At 41.9% G+C, this 18,949-nt stretch overlaps 1 protein-coding gene across 1 annotated transcript in view; it reads left to right on the top strand.

Moving 5' to 3' along the window:
- TAFA1 (TAFA chemokine like family member 1) overlaps positions 1–18,065 on the top strand; it is a 224,539-nt gene extending 206,474 nt beyond the window's left edge. The window contains exons 4-5 of the mRNA XM_048315906.1: positions 1,038–1,162; positions 5,725–18,065. Coding sequence (XP_048171863.1) covers positions 1,038–1,162; positions 5,725–5,742 — 143 coding nt within the window. The 3' untranslated portion in view covers positions 5,743–18,065. The remainder of the gene's footprint in view (positions 1–1,037; positions 1,163–5,724) is intronic.
- Positions 18,066–18,949: the final 884 nt, after the last annotated feature.

Genomic DNA, 18,949 nt, shown 5'->3' with positions numbered 1-18,949 from the left:
TATGTATAAGGTAGGCAGCTGCTTCAAAGGTATTTTGTGGGCTTGAAGGAGCCATGAGGGATGATATGAATGGGTTAAGCATCTCTCTTTGAGTGATCATGCAGAAAGCTTTGACAGGCTTCCTGAGTGCAACCATGAAATCCTTGCCAGAGAAAGCAAACCACAGAAAGAGCCACTCATGAGCCAACTTTTCGCAGTTACAAGGTTAGCTAAAGTTTATCAAAATCCCCAGACAAAAAATGTCATTAAGATACAGTTAAGGATATAGTCAGATACCAATTCCCAGGCAAGAAACTTCATTAAGGTACATTCAAGATTGTAAACATATGTGCCAATAAAATTCAAACAACAGGGTCCAAACGCTGCCATTATTTACAATGTTAAATATTTGGAAATTAAAAGTTACTGCTAGAGATAATATGGTTTCTACAAAATTCATAATCATGTTTCAGCAACTTCTGCTGCTGTTCACTGTTACCTTACCCTCTACTTCTAGTTGTGATGCTCCCTAGGATGGGATACTGGGAAAGCTAGAAGTCTTTATGGATCCAAATAATTCTGGATAAATTTGTGATAAAAAAAATCCAGCTGCAGGTCCTGAAAGCAAAGCAGACACAGTTTTATCTGGAGTACACTGAGCCACAAGTCCTGAAGACCTGGAGAATATTCTGAGGAAAATCTCTTCAGACTTGCCTTGTTCTTGTACATGTCCGTGAAGATCAGATTGGCATCCAGGGAGAGCGGCTGTGAGGCTGGATGGTCCTTTGGTCTGCAGCAGAATTGCTGCCATCACAGCATTCCCTGCAGCCACAGCACGGGAGCAGACAAGATCTCCTGTACGAGGATGCTCTGGCAAGCAGTGCGCTGTCTTTGGCAATATAGGATGCCAAACAAGTAATTAAATATGAAATCCTTACAACTAAACTCCAGTTGAAGGGACACTCTGCCTTTTAACTGCAATGTTAGACCCTTGAGATATTATTTAATTAGATTTGTCCGTTGTAACATAGTTGTGAACATTGTCTTTTCTCTTTTAGCTTCTATAGTGATTGGGAAATGGTGGTGTGAGATGGAGCCCTGCCTAGAAGGAGAGGAATGTAAGACGTTGCCTGATAATTCTGGATGGATGTGTGCGACTGGCAATAAAATCAAGACCACCAGAGTAAGTCTCCTTTCTGTCAGCACCCAGGAGGATTTAATAGGAAAGGGAGTCACTAATGACTGCTCACCCATGTCTTTTCCATCATCATGTCTGCTGTAAAAGTCTTAAAGACCACTTCATGATCACCCAGTGCTTCTGGCCATAGTTTGGTGAAAATTTAGATGGATCAAGCTGGTCAGCTGGGTCCAGGCTTGGTAGCCAGCAGGTTGGAGCTGCTGAATTGCCGGGTCACTTTCTTACAGACATTGTCACCTCAAAAAAACCCTGATGCAGATCATGGAGTCCCTTTCTGGTGGCTAAAGGGAAGATTATTAGCTCAAAGAGATCTGCTGGATCCTATATCCATTCCTTGGCTGTTCCAGGCCACACCTGGATTAGCAGCTGTACAAGTGCTTTGCAGCAGAGGACTCAGCTCTCTGTTTGCACTTCGGGTCTCACTTCAGAGCTGCTCCAACTCCACAAACCCATTAGTGACAAGCTCTTGAGATGCTGCAGGTTCAGGTAACACAGGCCAACAGGTGACGACAGCTTTCACCACACCTTGCCAGGAAAAGGCAGAGAGAGGGCTGCAAAGAGAGAGTGTGAATGAGCTGCCTAAACTCCCACAGTGAGATTACCTTGGGAATAAAAGTGTTTTTCAGAAATGGACTCTAGCTTCTCTTTTGCATTGTCCAACTGTTTCACAACCATTGTCTTAAAACTGTCTCCTATACCTGTATTCAACAATTTTAATTAACTAATTTTCATACCACCATTGAAGTTTTTTTCCAAGAAAATGACATGGTTGTCAATTTTTTTTTTAAATATATAAATTTTCATTCTCTGTGAATTGGAAAATAGCTTTTGAAACCAGCTAAATGAAAAAGAGTGAATTTTCAAGAATTTTTTCCTTTTTTGATGAGAAATTCTACATATTCATGCCCAGCTGCTAATTCACAGGAATGTGCAGCTTAGTGTTGTGATTTCCTGATTTATTCCTTTCTTTCCAATCCTAACTCCAGCCATTTTTCATGTCTTCTAGGCCTTCTGTTGAAGGAGGAGATTTTACCCTAACTAATCCCCATGCCACCGAAATTCTTTTCTTTCCCTCCATAGGACCTACCCCAGAATGAATGATTTGTATTGCAACATATCCTCATTTCTGGAGCAGAACCTTCTGCCACACCAACACTAAATTATCAGGAGACCTACTGACTTAGGAGGTTTTCTTTGTAGGAAGCAGTAAGTGGCCCCCAAAAACAAGATCCATATGATCTCTTTGTCACCTCCCAGAGAAAAGGAGGAAGGATGGAGGTAACTGGGATTCCTTGACTCAGTTTCTTCCTGCAGTGTTGTTCCTGCAAATTGTTCTGTGCCCACAGCTGATCTGTTCCCACTGAAGCACCACTGGAAGGTTGTTTCTTTCCAGTGATGTATGTGCCTTGCAGTGCAATTAAAAAATCCCAAACCACAAGGTCACTACATGTCCTTTCCAGTGAGGCTACTGGGGAGTTAAAATGGAAGAAAGTGATGCAGGAGAACTAAGAAGCAACATGAAGTATCTTATAAAATAATTCAGCTCTTCTGTAGTCAGTCTACAAGTTATATAATTGAGGAATTGCATTTTCTTTCTTTAGTGAAGCTGTCCTTCTCTTAACTCCCCCAATCCTCATCATATAAACTAGTTTTAGGCGATAGAAGTGATTGCTAGAAATTTAGCAGCTTCATTAATATGCAGCTGTATGGTCCAATCTATTCAGTATGCATTATTGTATTTCATTTAAATTAAATACTTGCAGAGTGAGTGCTCATAACTGAAAAAATATTTCTTCATTTACCCATAGGAGTTGTTTTAATTAGCTTGTGAGGGGAGTACCTTATGGTGCTGCTTCCAGTAGAATTTTGCTTTGTTGCTTTAAAATATCATTACAGAACCCAAGTGACAAAGGCAACATGACATGATGTGCTCAGCAACTGTCTCTTGCATTTTCTAAGGAAAAATTCTACTTCTTAGTCCCTGAAACTTCGCTCAAATCCATACCACTGTGTCAAGTCTAGCAATATAAATATAAAATAATGGAAGCAATCAGATCCTGAAACAGGCTTTTTTTTTCCTTGTTTTGCCATTTCAGACAGCAGCAGAGAATGAGATTACAATGTAATCTGCCCTGACCACAGTCCAGGTTCCAAGTTTGGGCCATGTGTGTCTAATTTGAGTAGTTAAAGAAGTTAAGAAACCACAAGAAACAAGACAAATCAGTCAACATCCCAGTTCTCTCTGTGGTCATTAGGCAGAAAGCTACAGCAAGTCTCCATAGGCTGTAAACTGTAAACTGTTTTAATGAAGGCTTTTCCTTACACTAAATACATTTACATTGGGCAGCTGCTGTCCTGATGAGGAAAACATTCACATTTATGACTCTCGGGATTAGGACACCCATTAGTGCATCCTTCCAGGCCCACACTAAATCACATATAAGCATGTGTGTACGTGTATATATATATATATATATTTATGCATACATGGATATACACAGTATATATCATTTGCTAGGGTAGTGCATAACTTCATGGTTAGGTCTCAAACATGATTAAAAGTGATTAGTGTCAAAAGGAGGTGGACAACACACTCAGTGAAGTCTTTACCAGCACATTCTTCATTCCTTCCTTTTCATGCATTTATTTCTGTGTTTAGTCATTTAGCATAACTCACTAATTAAGTTTTTAAAGCCAAAGTTATAAAGCCCACAGCTTCCTTAAATCAATTTGTTTTCTATTGATGGTCAGGCAGGTGACAAACACTGCAAAGAAATCATTTTGTCATTCAATTTTTGGAGCAGTTTCAATGTTTTTTTAATCCCTCATCACTCCTTTTTGGGTTTTTTTAAATTTGTTTAAGAACATAACTTTCAATGCTTTCCTCAAAAATCTGGGGCCCTTGGAGCTGTACTAGGACCTGCTGGAGATCACATCAGCACTTTCAGCACAGCAACTGGCACCAGTGGAAATAGAAGAGCAGCGTCTCGGGCTGGATGCTGCTGATAGGAAGATGGAAATTAATGCGTTGATCAGTTAGGAATTGGCAGAGCAGCTCAGCTCAAAGCACCTCTCTAGCTTCACAGCCTGTGCCTTCTGTTACAACCTGGTTTGATCAGGCTTAACCAGTTTGAATGAGGTGGAGCCAGTTTTGACCCTTCTGAACTGGTTCTGACCAGTTTGAGCCAGTTTGAACTGGTGTTGATTGGTTTGATTTGGTTTGAAAGGGTTTAAACTGATTTTTGCCATTTTTACCCTGTTCTGACCAGTTTAATCTTGTTTGAACTGGTTTTGACTGGTTTAATCTGGTTTAAACCATTTGCTTCATGTTTCAGTTTTAACTGGTGGGATTCAGTTTCATTCAATTTGAACAGGCCGGATCTCTTGTAAATCTCTCTTGCTTTAATACTTACTGCTGCATTCAATCACCTCATGCTTAGATAATAACCTGTAGCTCTGATTTAATGGCCAAGCCTGATCATATTCAAGTCAATGTGAGTTTCATTGCTGACCCGGGTGCCTGGCAAAGGGCTGAACCCATCATGGCATTTATCTGGGCGTTCCAGTGAGGAAAGAAACAAAAGAGTAACAAAAGCTTGAGAGCACTGGTTTTTAATCTCCTTGAGAGCACTATTTTTGCTGTCAGTCAGTTGTTCTTATTTCAGCATCCTAAAAAAACATCTGGGCATTGGTGTTTCTTCTTGCAGCATTAGTGCAGCACTCGGATCGATTTTGGTGGTAGTCACAAAGAGGAATGGGTTTTGGTCTGTTGCAGGGTGTGTTATCTCATCCGAGGTGAGTGCACGGAGTAGCTGCTGTGGCCAGTCACTCCTACCCTGCCCTCTCTATGAGTGGGCTGGTGTGGTTCCAAACAAACCTGAAAGGTGGATGCACCTGCCTGTCTTGTCTGGCAGAAATCACTGGAATCTCTCTGGGAAGGGGAGGGTGGAAGGCTGGGGTGAGAACAGCCCTAGGCCCAAAGCTGTCCTGGAATGTCCTTCTTACTTGAAGGGCTACTACAAGGAAGATGGAGAGAGATTCTTTACAAGGGCACCAGGTGACAGCACAAAGGGGAATGGCTTCAGACTGACAGACAGTGGATTTAGATTGGACATTAGGAAGGAATTCTTCCCTGTGAGGGTGGTGAGGCCCTGGCACAGGGTGCCCAGAGAAGCTGTGGCTGCCTTGTCCCTGGAAGTGTTCAGGGCCAGGTTGGACAGGGCTTGGAGCAACCTGGTGTAGTGAAAGGTGTCCCTGCCAAACCAAGACATTCTATGATTCCATGATCTCCAGTACCACCAGCCCAGGTGGTTAATGCACACCCAGCATCTCCCAAGGCAGAGGCAGGAGCTTGCTCAGGATCTGCCTCTTGCATATTTTTATACCCCTGCAGTGCTAAAAGACACACACCCCTCCAGTATTGTATTTAAATTCAGCTGTATCAATCAGCTATATGCCACAGAGCCTGGGTCTTTCTTTTCTAAAAGAATATATTAAAAAATTAACATATTATGCATAACTGACTCTTTCCCATTTTCTCACTGCAGATCCACCCAAGGACTTAACAGAGCGCCCACGTCTGCATGGAGACAGTGAAAGCCCTGCTGATTTATGAGGACAAAGTATTGAAAGTTTAAAACCATCTCAGCATTTACAAGCCAAATGGATTTCTTATTTGCACTTTGACTGTTTACCAGAAAACAACAGTGGCTTTACTGTGTGAAAGAAAGGATTCGGTGGAAATAATGGCCCTGATTTTTGACAGCTGAAAATAAAAAATGAAGAAAGTGATTCCTTTGGTAAAGTTTCCGAGATTGCAAAGTACAAACAACAGTATAAGTTTGGATCTACAATTTACTTTATACCAGTTAAAGTATATATATATAGAAATATATATATATTAATATATGATATTTTGAAATAAAAGCCTCACTCTTCAAGAAATTGAGTAGTACCACACTTTGCTGCAGCTGCTGTAATATTTTTTTTCCTTTTTTGCAATGGTCTGGAAGTTCCCTACCTGTTTGAGAGAGAAATGTGGCAGTGAAGAGGCAAAGCAATCCTGCTGTGGTACAAGGACGCCTAAGAGCTACACGAATCCTACCGATGCAGCATCCAGAGCTTCCTGTTCCCTTCAGCAGAATTTTGAGGGCATTTTTTGTTCCACTTTGTGTTCTGGAGGCTTTTCCCCTTGTGCAATACTAGCATGCTGGCTTTGCTTCATTAACCATACTTGATTGATATATAACAATGATAATTCTATCCTCCTCCAAGAAAATATTTTTAGAGCTGTTAGATATTCCATGAAGAAGAGATGGACAACTACTGAGTGAAGTACAGTATGTATTAAAAGTTTATTTGGCAGAGTTTGGTAGACTGTGAGCTCCCTTCTTATTAAAGATGTACTGTACGTACAATGTCTTCAGACTTTGTATAGCTCGTAGAGACTCTAGTAAAAACCCAGTAACCACCTCCAAAGCTTTGCATTGTTGGCTCACTAATTCTTTGAAACAACAACAAAGCTATTTCTTTCCAGACCAACACGTGAGGGGAATTTTTTCATACAGTTTGGTTTTTCAGGAACCCATTTGAGGTTGAACAGGCACCTCAGCTTAAGCATGCCTCTGTGGACACCTGGCTGTGTTCTCTTATCCCACAGCACACATGGGTCAACTACCTAAATTTAAGTTTCCCTCATTGCAAGCCAGGCTAACTCTTGTTGAGAGCATTTGCCACCAGCTAAAAGCATACAAATAGGCAATTCCACAGCACAGCAAATGCACAACAGTTTGTGACAAGCACAAACTCGTGGCTGATCCCTGCTTTTGCTTCAGAATAGTTTCCTTCAGTTTATTTTCAATCTGTTTCTTGCCATGGTGAATTCAGCTGAGCTGAGATGTTCCTCAACAAGGATGTGTCCACAGAGACCTTGACCCAGCCACTGCGAGCAGTCTCAACTCCCATTTATGGCTGAGCTGTAGCTGTTCACCAGGCAGCCTGGGCCTGGCATTGCTGAAGAAAGATCAGATCTGAGGGCTGAAATGTGCAAGCCTAGTTCACATTCCCAGGCACTTTTGTGAGCAGTCCAATTAATTTCAGGGGGTTTATTGGTGTGGAAAAGTGTCTTGCTGTCACGTATAAGTCTGCGCTATCTACCCTTCAGTCCGCCTAATGCTACCAAATCAAAGAGGAATAGGGAATTGTAAAACTATTTCTGTCCAGTCCAGCTTCAATCCTTTAATATTTCCAATTTCCTTTCAGCCTGCTTACCTGTCTCTCACAGGATGCCTTTGGCCATGATGATCACTTTTAATCCAGTGCAGGGGAAGTGCTGCACTTCCCAGCCTGGATTTGGTTGAAATTCCCCACTAACTTTCTTTCTCCTTCAGGGTAACCACTTCAATCCGGATGCTTCAAGAGGCAGAAATTGTCACTGTAATTACACTGTAGATTAAAGCAGCTACATGACGTGTCACGCCATATTCCATGCTGGCTTTCCACGCCGGTCTTTGCCCAGTGCTCACTGTGGAAATGGATAAGCTGTTTCCAAGTACTTCTACTGTCCCCCTTCAAAAATATGAGTGAAGAGTATCCAGGGAAGAAACAGACTACCCAGAAAGTGGTAGAATCACCATCCCTGGAAGTGTTCAAGAAGAGGCCTCAGTGTGGCACTTTGGGACATGGTTTAGTGGTGAAGATGGCAGTGTGAGGTTAACAGTTGGATTTGATGATTTTAGAGGTCATTTCCAGCATTAAGAATTCCATGGTTCTGTGTGCAGAAAGGAGTGTGAGCTTCGCCATCAGTTGTAGATCCTTGCACATGGAGACCACCGTCGCTGGTGGCCCAGCTGGACAGGCCAGGTATTTTCTGGGGACAGCCACCTGCCCAAACCACAGAAGATACCTGGACCCTACTCTATATTTTAGATGTAGTCTGCCCTGGCCATGTGTCCCCAGTACCATCACCTCAGTTCAGAGAAGAACACTGCCTGCCTGGTTACTTCCAAATGGATTATCAGATCAGCTCCAGGCTCACCTGCCACTAGTAAGGAGAAACTCCTCCAAAATAAACCCTTAGCATTTCTGAATTTGGCTCAAACAGCACCTTATAAACCCCAAGACCCTCTCAAGCACCCCTTGGTGCACTAGGAGATAGACCAGCAGGTTAATCCATTCAAAGCCAGGATGTGTTATCAGCCCTTTACCAGCTGGAGCTGAGGCACACAAGGCTAAATGGCCACCCATAATCATACTGGGGAGGTGTGGAAAATCCAGCAGAAATCGAACTTTGGTTTCCTTATTCCCAGTCTGCTGCTACTCTGTAAGAGGAGCCCCACAAACTAACGTGTGGCCTTGTACCCTTTGCCAAAGCCCAAGGTATCACCACTGGGAGGTTTATACCCCACAGCAGAGCATCTGACATGGCTCATTCTGTGAGTAGATAACGCTGCTTATGCTGTGCCTATGAAATATGCCTTGTGAGATTGGGAAATATTAGACTTGCTAACATATCAGAAGGAAATGTTGTCATTACGACAGGAAAGTTTCTTTGAGATGTTTACGAATTTTTCTTTGCCAGTAGGCAGCCTCAAATACCACCCCACCAAATTCAGTAAACATCTGCGTCTCTTTGAAGTTGCTGCAAAAATCTGCTCGTGGAGCGCGGCACCGAGAAATTGCTGTTTTAATTAAAATGTTTTAGAGGGGAATTAAGGCTTTTGCAAAAATAATGACTAATAGAACGTGAAGTCCAATTAAGAGTTGGATGCAACTAACCTTCATTGTTTCAGGGAACCAAATTGAAAACAATAACAAAAAGAAATTCAACAAGCCTAGAGTCACAAATATTCTGCATTTCAGGGGTATTTGCAGTAGCACAGTGTGTAGCAGGAAGATGTCACAGCTACTTATCCTGGCCGATGGAAAGCAGATGTGTTTCAGTGGTGAAGTGAATGGTCCCCACATCCTCATGGGAAAGTGACAGTCATGCCATTCTCTGCATAATGTTAAAAGGTATTTATGTCAACAGGGGAGAAAATTAAAGTTCCTGCTTTTTGGCAGAAGTCTAGAAAGAGACATTTCAGGAAATGAAAAAGAAAAAAAAAAGAAAAAGAGTATTTGTAAATGCATCAAAGATAAATTTAGATTTATGTCAGTGTTTCGTCAGATGTGTGAAATAAAGTTATGTAAATCTAAAATGTATAAGTTGGAAAAAAATACCAAAGAAAAGAAAGAAAAAGAAAAAAAAAGAAAAAAAGTAGCTACCATCTGCCTATTAATTCCGAAACTCTAGATTATGTGCTTCTGTCCAAAAATCTCTGGTAATAAAATGCCCAGTGTGGTATGACTTGATATTGAATCTTGAATATGCTATATGCTATATAAAAAAACCCAAACCTTGTAGAAGTCCACCCCTATGGCCAACATCAGGAACAGCACGATGTGCACCCAGACTTGGCACTACACAGAGAAAGGACCATGAAAAATTGCTGAAGGTGAAGCAGTTTATGATGAGTGATGCTCTTATCAGATCTATTGACTGACTATTAGCAGAGTTTGTAGGTACTGTCAGTAATGTACTGCTTGTATGTTTTCCTATTATAAAATGATTAGTTACATTCCTAACTCTCCTCATTTGCCACTTACCTGTTTCACTGTATGGTCCAAATGTAATTACAGACCACAGAGAAGTTGTGGAGGAGATAAGCATACTTTGGCTTGGAAAGCACATCCATTTCATCTGAAGGTGGCAGGCTTTGTTTCTTCTTCAAGGGCAGGATGAATATTGTGGCCTAAAATGAGCTTCTATTTTATCAATACCTCAGTCACATCTCAGTAAGCAGGGTTTAGAGCTTGCCTGACAAAGAAATGGGTCATGCTTCTTTGCTTGGTATTCTATTTTTTGTCAGAGAAAAATAGAAACACATTCCACAAATAATCTTTCAGGTAGACAGAAGGAGATGTGTGTACAGGGCAGTTGGTTTCAGGCTGTCAACACTTTTTCTAGTTCACTGGTTTGAATTCAGATCATAGGCCTGACACATATTTATGGTTTCTTCTCTCAGAGGCTCACACAGTCAAAGCACTTAACTTCACAAATATTTGTACTTTATAAAACCATGCTGCTCTGAGGAAAGAAACTGAATCCTCTGCTTTCCAGGCAGGAAACTGAAACTCATAAGACCTGAGACCTGCCCAAGGTGCTGCTAAAAATCTGAAGCAGACCCGTCAGTAGAACTGAAGGCTCCAGGATTTTAGGGCATTGCTGAGGATGGTTCATCTGCGATTCACATCAGTGAAATTTCGCTGAGAGCAGACCCTGGCTTTGAGCTTGAGTCACAGAGAGCAGAACTGGGGGCCTGAAGTCAAATGTGGACAACCATCTGCAAGCACCAACTGACCAGAGCTTGTGCATCTCCCTTCAGCTGGGTTTTTCAAACCACTGATGCTGGGAAGATCACAACCAGGTCTACTCCAACATCTTTCACTCCCACGTGGACACAGTCCTTCCTTTGTTTGGTTTCATGGCTCCACAGTAGAAGCTGCTCTGAGCCTTTCAGATGAGAGCAGAGATAGAAAATGGCTGTGCTTAACCCTGAAAGGCTGAAAAAAAGGACCAAGGCTTCTTCTTTTGGAGGTCGTAATTTTTTAGAGACATCCATTTGAGAGAATGATTTCCATGTAAAAGCTGACTTCGAGCAGAGAAGGCACACATTGCTTCCCACCAGAAAAATGGTGAACTAGCCAACAAGGAGCACAAATAACTTGGTCTCACCTGAAAGTGGGAGCACCTCTGCCACAGGAGAGGATACTATGCAGGGCAACTAAACAATGGAGAAAAAATTATTTTTGACAAATATTCATCTGTGGGCACATTTGGCAGATCTTTGCTGAACCTTTTACTGTTGTTTGACGTGTACCTCTAATTCCTGCTTGCAGCTCAGAAATGTGCAGAGGTCTTTCCCATTTAACAGACCTGTTCATCCAACACTCATGGTTGCATAATTTTTGTTTTCCCACCATGAAGCAATAAGATCAAATTTGTATGACCAGAAACAAAACACATATTTGAGCATCAGGTTACTGACCTGTTTCCCATTATTTCTCATCTGTTTTATTTCTCAGATTGCTGTCCTTGATTCAGTTAGAAATGAGGGCTAGAGGCCCACCTAGATATGAAGCAAACCACCCATAACCTAAAATACTGCTCAGGGGAATATGTGCTTTCTTCCTTCCACCTTCCATTCCTCTTCATTTCCTGTTTCATTTCACTTTCATTTCATCTCATCCCCTCTCTTTCACACCACTCAGCATTCATCCGTCTCTATTAGCCTTTTATCACCACTACTGCCCCACAGACTAAAGAAAAGACCCCTTTCAGGGAGCTGTTCCCCTCAAGAACAGTGATTTATGTGATCTTCTCTCTTTTCCTTTTTCCTGTGTACTTTGGAAGGCGAGGTGCCAATCTGTGCCAGCAGCTCCCTGTATTTCACTGCCCACACCAGCAATCCCCAGCTCAGGGCCATGGGGTCCCTCTCAGGTGTGCCCTGGGTACAAAGCAGGTGCTTCTGGTATTTGATTTGCTGCAGAGGAGTTAATTGTCAGCTCCTCACCTTCCCTGAACCTGTTCTGTTTGTTGCTTTTCCGAAGGTCTCCTCTGCCTTGACCAGATCCGAGAACTCAGCACACCGGCTACTGGGGCTTGCCATCCGTTTAAACCTCTGCAAGAGGAAAATTTAGCACTATTGATTTGATCTGGCTATTTTTGGACTTGAAATAAAAAGTGAAGAACAGGCCAAGCTGCTGTGAAATATGTAGTGTGGGATCCAAGCACAGACGTAGAATCACTTGGATTGGAAAAGACTTCTAAGATTATCAAGACCAATCATTAACCAAGCACTGCCAAGTCTAGCACTGAACTGTGTCTCTGAGCACCACATCTACATGTTTTTTGAACATTTCCAGGGATAGTGATTCCACCACTTCCCTGGGAAACCTGTTCCAATGCTTTTTCGGAGCTTTTTCTTCCCTGGTGCTCTTTCAATTACATTTGCTCTCTGAAAGACTCTGCTATCTAGACTAGTAGGGCCTTCATGATGTCCCATGTAAAATGGTCCAGAGTTTTTACAGATCTGACCCCAAGTTCCTAAAGCCTTCCTGGTGTCTCACAGACACTGATATAAATCAAAGAAAGAGTTAGAGAATGTTACAGGCTAAAGACAATGGTCTCTGTGTCCTTTCCTGCTTACAGAGAATACTCCCTCAAAGTATCACTGAAATGAAACAGCCATTAAAGCACTCTGCAACCCGAAGAGCCTCAGTACTGAATTAATGCTGGAGATCAGCTAAAAAAATCTTAAAATAAGGAATGCACTTGCTCTTGAATTCAAGCCCTTAGGCAAATCTTCCACCAGCTTTACTTCTCAAATAGGAACTGATAGGTCACATTGAGACCCACTTAAGTCTTAGTAATGAACGTAAGCAGGGAAGACCTGTCACAAAGACGTCACTGCCTTGCAGTGCTACCTCCAGGCACTCTACAGTTTTTCTTTAATTCTGCCAAAGGCAAGTTTATCATTTAGCACTGGATCCACAGTAAGCAGATTTGTGTTCCACCAACTTTCCTTGCTCTTAGTCTAGTCTGGATTTGACTGATGTCTATGTGTGGTAACAGCACTTATGTCTTCACAACACAGCACGACAGTCCAAATAAGGCTTTCCTACTGATGAAGGCACTTCCACCTCAGTATAAGTACCTGCTCTTTGAGCAGAGTTTGGTGGCATATATGTTCAAAGCTGCTCAAGAGGAACAACCAGACTATGATGTTTTTCCTCAGCAGCTTAGCTATTTTCCCCCCATTCTATTTGGCTACCAGACTCTCAGGGACACATCACCTAAGTAGCAACAGCCAGTGCAACAAAGAAGTATCACAGTGTGGATGTGCACCTGCAAGAGGCAGCTTCCACGTTTGCTTCACTCATTTGGCTTCATTTTGTTCTGACCTTGACTCCCAAAAACATACGGTCTCAAGAGAGAACACTGACTGGACGGAAAAGAAACGTGGAAAATCACCATAGCCATTGTTGGTGCGTCCTAGCACTGCTTTCTCCTCATCTGGAATAGGAGACAGGGAAGACTCATGAAAGGAAGGACAGGAAATTCTGGCACCCAAAGCCATAAGACTCTTACAAGCCTGAAGTGATATTTTCTGCTCATCTGTGCTGAGATGTGATTATTATAAGAACATCACATTCTCAGTTAGCTTTCCTACTCTCTCAGCACCTGCTTTCTAAATGTTATTATAGCCTATCTCCCTTTCAGCTCATCTCCATTCCTTTGTCCAAGGCAGAAAAAATTATACTCTGCTTACACAAAAGCTTATTCTTTTACTTGGCACACAAAACAAGGCAGGAGATAAGAGCCTGTTGATTTTATCATCTCATCATTTGCTTCGCTGTTGGATTATAAACAGTATTCCAATCTACTCCCATAACTGAAACACCTTTTTTGTATCAATTTTTCTTTTTACTATCTTCATACCACTTTGATTTTTTTACGGCTCTAGCTGTAACCTGTGTCTATTTCTCTGATTTGAACAGAATTAAATGCAGTTTTCAAAATAATGGGCCCAATCCTACAATTTTCCCCTACAGATGTTATATTCATCTAATCTGCAACTTCCACCTTACAAGGCTCTTTCCAACAGTGTCTTGTTACAGTCAACACCAGCCCTGGGCAGCAAAAACTGAAACAGACAACTCTGAAATGATAATCCAGGAATTCATATATTAGACAAATTAAAGTGCATGTTAGATTGATTCATATTTTTGCTAGTCTTTATCCTTTAGGCACTGACCTCAAGGAGAGCATGGCAAAAATTTCACCAGTGCCCAGCAAGGCAAGGAGAACAATTGGGACAGGAGAAAAACAGGAGAGAGTGACCCACACACATTGTACCTGCTGCCTAGGAAGAGTCCCCAGGCTGAAGTTTCTGAATTCACCCCAGAGGACTGGATAGTTAGGGTCAATACCTGCAGATACCTCAGTTTCCCTCATCACTGGATTTGACCCACAGTATTTGCTGGTTCATAATGTTGTTTTGCAGTACCATTGCTGAGTTTGAAAGGTTTTTTTCCCCCAATACTAATTTTATTTTGACTTTTGGAGCTGCTTGTTGCATGTGATCTATGAGATCCTGGAGTTAATGACGTCCCTCAAAAGCTCTCAGAAGTGTCACAATGGCTTTTCCCAACAGCATCATCTTGATTGTGCATCTAGAAGCAAACTACAAAAAAATACTTACAATGTAACAACAATACATCCCTTTTTTCCACCATCAAAAAAAGCTGCAAAGGAAAATAAGTGACAGGATTTCTTACAGTCAGTGCTGCTGAAGATCTGGTGGCAAAATTAGGAAGAGCAGCACAAAGCTGCTAAAATGGTTTAGCCCAAAACTAAAACTGGTTTTAACACATAGTTGTCATTGATTTCTAGTCCTCATGATCTTCCTTTAATATCTTCTTCGAGACTACAGGTAACTCCACCTTTCAGCACCTCCTGTAGCTCTGCCATTTGAAGCCTTGTCACCTGCAAGGGAGCCCCAAAAAGCAGCCTCACAGAAATGAGTGTAGGCCTGGTCATTGTGTTGCTGTCTCCAGTTTCCCTTTCACCTGCTGCTCTTCACACCCAACAGAATTTTACCAGAATAGCCATGAGAGAGTTGTTCTTCCCAAATTGCTGTCAGGTATGAAAGTCATCTTGTGCCTGAATAATTGAGGCATTCATCCCAACCAACAGCAAGGCATTTCTGTAGTCCTCCTTAACCCCCAACTGATCTAATTAGTCCCTTGCATTCAAAGGTGGTGATTTGGGCAGAAGACTTGAAAAATGGGAGTTCACAACTGGGAAATTTCTTGATCAAGATTATTATAATTTTTTCAAATAAAACCCAAAGTTTGCATAATGAGGATTTCTGGGAAGATAGGGTCTATTACACAGGAAAACCAGCTGTTCACCATTAATTGACTCCATCCTTCTCAGACACTTTTTTACAGACACTTGGAATCAGGATTTCTGAGCACATATGAGCCTAGCATTAAGTTAAATGAAAATCGAGGAACTGACCTGAAAGCAGAGATTACCAACCTTAACTTTCAATTTATCAGGACCTTGCCATGATTTAAACACAGGCTGCTCTGCCGAAATACAGAGAGTTTCTACTTGCAGCTCTTGATTTTCTTCACTGCTCTACAATGCAGAGGTTAAATGGTACCTGTGGAAAATACCCTGCACACTTCTGAGGTAACTTTCCCCAGCAGTTAGCACCGAAACACCCTCAGACACAGGGGAACCCATCAAACATGACCTATAGAGAATCACAGAATCATTAGGGTTGGAAAAGACCTCTAAAATCATCAAGTCCAACCATTAACCTAACACTGCCAGATCCAGCACTAGACCATGCCCCTAAGGGTCACATCCACACGTTTTTTGAGCACTTCCAGGGCTGGTGATTCCGCCACTTCCCTGGCAGGCTGTTCCAATGTTTGACCAGTGTCAATGATGCCAGCTACTCAGTTTTGAGTTTATGCAGCAGAGAGGGAAACCAGACTCATAGCAGGAGCAAATTGGTATTAAAACCCTGTCTGAACAGCAGAAGATCCACATCTCACTCAAGACTTACATATAAAGTGAGCCTATACAATGGCAGTGCTGATCATTTCCTTGGGTTTTAGAGAAATGAACAACTTTAACTTTACAGACTTCATGGTTGCTTGATCTCACTACAGTAAACAGCTCCATATTTTTCCTTTTCATGTTTTATCCTGAAGCAACAGAGCATTACATTAATTGACTTGTCTTATTAATTCAATAAGCTGCTTCCAAGATGAAATGCTTAGCTATGCTTGCTTGTTTTTGGCACTTTTTGGTTGTTGGAAGAAAAGCTTTAAGGCTAGAATTGCTCTGATGTTTTCCACAGTTCACTGAATAATTTTATGCACTACTGAAGATTTGCCACATTTGGAATTACTGCAAACTGCTACTTTTTCATCATAGTATAATTTAATTCACACTTTTAGTATGATAAGAAAACATTTAACAGTTTGCATATTTGAGAAGAATATTTGTTCTGCCATAAAGTTATGGTTAAGAATTCATTATGGGTCACTCATTTCTAGGACTTGTAATTTGGACTTAAGATACATTTAGAAGATTAAAGATGACATAGAAGCCACCCCATTCAAATGAATTATATGCAAGAAATCCGGGGAGAAAAAAATTGACCTTGCTGTAAATATAGGGCAAAAATAATTTATTGCAAGCTTGAGTGAGATTGAGAAATTTTTACTATTTTACCAAGATATTGAAGAGGAGGTGAAACTATTTTAAGCTTTAAAAAACAAAACCCTGACATTCCTTAAGGGGAAAATATTCATGTAACTATGTGGATTCTTAGATTTCAACTTCTTTAGGAAACACGAACTCTTGGTTTGCCTTTCAGCTGGTGAAAATGCTGATTTTTTTTTAATTATTTTTCTGTCTGTGCTGCTGAAAATGAAATTTCTTTTTTCACTGAGTTTTTTCTTTTTCAAGAAGTCTGGCCAGGGGCTGGCAATGCATTTACCTTTCTATCCATCATCCAAGGTCACGCCTCCTCAGGGATGGCGCATACCTGGGAGTGACACAAGGGTCATTCCACTTGTTCGAATCACCCTCAGCAGCCATTGCTGGTGTCCCTTAACCTCTTTGTGTCCCTTGGAGGGTCCTGTCACACCATGGACTGTTGTCCTAGACATAAATATCTCTCTCCAGTTTATTTCTTGGACTTGGAGTGGAACCTCACAGTGAAGCCTCTAAGGTGAGGTCTCTGCAGGTTAACTGTGAATATTCTCCCTCTGCTTTCTTGCTGCCAGAGCCTGTGGGACCTCCACCATCTCAGCTGAGGAAAGTGGCTGAGAAAGCCCCTTAGAGAGCTCCTGGAGAAAGTCCAACATTTAACTGCTTCAGGGATGTGGCCTGGCCTTGGCAGGGCTGCTGCAGGGAGCAAGGGCTGGACACAAATAGAGTGAAAATCAGAATGCTACAAAAGGGAGTCAGTCTCGGGAAAAACAGTTCAGATGTTCTTGCTCCTGGGGGTAGGAAGAAGGCATGGCTGAAAAAAATGTCCTTTATACTCCTTCTCACCCCAGAGCCAAGAACAATCCCTGCTGCAGCAAACCCAATCTGGTAATCACAAGGTTTTGAGTTAAAGACTTTGCTTGCAGCGAGGTCCTGTTTTTAAATGAAGGTTATTGACCAAGTTTCTGGCCTTAAGGAAAGAAATCAAAACATAATTTATGCTCAGAGTGACCTGTAGGTGTTTGCACAACAATTAATACCCAGTTATGGTAATACAGCTGGACACAAGTCAATTGATCTTTTCCTTGAAACTTTTTACGCTTACGGCCACTACCTCTAACTCTTCATTATGTGTCCCCATACTCATTGCATTTCAAAATTATCACACTAAGCAAAGCTCAATGCACTGTTCAAATGAGTAAGGAACATCTGGTGAGGTGAGACTACTGGGACTCCATGGACAGATAAAGCTGTAGCACTTTTCCTCTGTATATGGAAATGCATTGTAAATTAAATCTGCAAATCGTCTGAAAAGGCACAGGTTGGAAAGGAGGTGGAGAAGCACCATCATTTGTGCCAAGGTCAAATTCCATGCAGCTTAGCTTGAGCCAGTGTATTTTCATGCATTCAGTCACAAAGCTTTGTACTGTTCGCTCATTATTTTGTACCTTGACAGTTTTCTAAAGGTGCTTGGGTCATCGTACTTTGGCCATCACAAAATAAGTGCCAAATATACTATAAAAGTGAAAAATCTTGTGACTATGAAAATATTTCTCTCCCAATCTTTTTTTGTCTTCTTTCATTTGCTTTAAAGAAGTACTAATAATACTGATATCTCAACCTGGAGCTGCTTGATACTGAACCACTGCCTGCTGATCCACCTTAGTTAAAAAAAAAGCAAAACAACAAGTTGTGCAGTAGACCATCTGCCACGAAACATAAATGTCTTGTAATAGCAATAAGCCAAGAGCCATGAACCACTTAGCCTGAGGGAGAAGATGTTTCAGCAGGGTGAGCAGCAAGGAAATCCTCAAAGAGACAGGTGACGCTCCCGTTCAGCTCCAGCTGCTGCGGTGCTGGAGGCCAGCTCTCCTGCAGAATTCCTGCCCAGTCCGAGCTCCTGCTGTGTCACCTCTTCACCTTTGCATTCATGCAGAGAGGCTGAGCCCTTGGGAAGATCAGAGTCACTTTTGTTTGTGATGCTCTGTGGTCAGAGATCCCACACACACCCCTGTGCCAGAAGAGGATGTGACTGTACCTGAGGGTTATCACCACCTCTGTGCCAGGACATCCCTGCCCTGCTGCCACCGTTTGTGTGACACAGACCAGGAGTGCTCATTTGGTGGTAGACCTAAGTTCCCTGCAGGAAGCAAGGAGAGGGCACTACAGGCTGGTGGGGCTATGGTTTTGTTGACTGGAGCTTCTCCTGGGAGTGATGCCACAGATGTGCCAGTCTCTATTGTTCTTGCCTTTTTCCCATCCCACATGAGTGGTTGCAGAACCTCCATGTACATTTTGGTTTTTGCCTTTGTATCACAAAGGGGTAAAAGACAGCTGGGAGAGCACAGTCTGCATCTCTGAAAGAAATTTTACCACTCTTTTCTCCTAAAAGCATCAAAACACCATTTATTCCATGTACACTTGTCAAGACT

Source organism: Corvus hawaiiensis, chromosome 11, assembly GCF_020740725.1.
Source record: "Corvus hawaiiensis isolate bCorHaw1 chromosome 11, bCorHaw1.pri.cur, whole genome shotgun sequence".
NCBI classification, from domain to species: domain Eukaryota; kingdom Metazoa; phylum Chordata; class Aves; order Passeriformes; family Corvidae; genus Corvus; species Corvus hawaiiensis.
The sequence above is the reverse complement of the archived record's forward strand: the minus strand, read 5'-3'. Positions and strand labels throughout refer to the sequence as shown.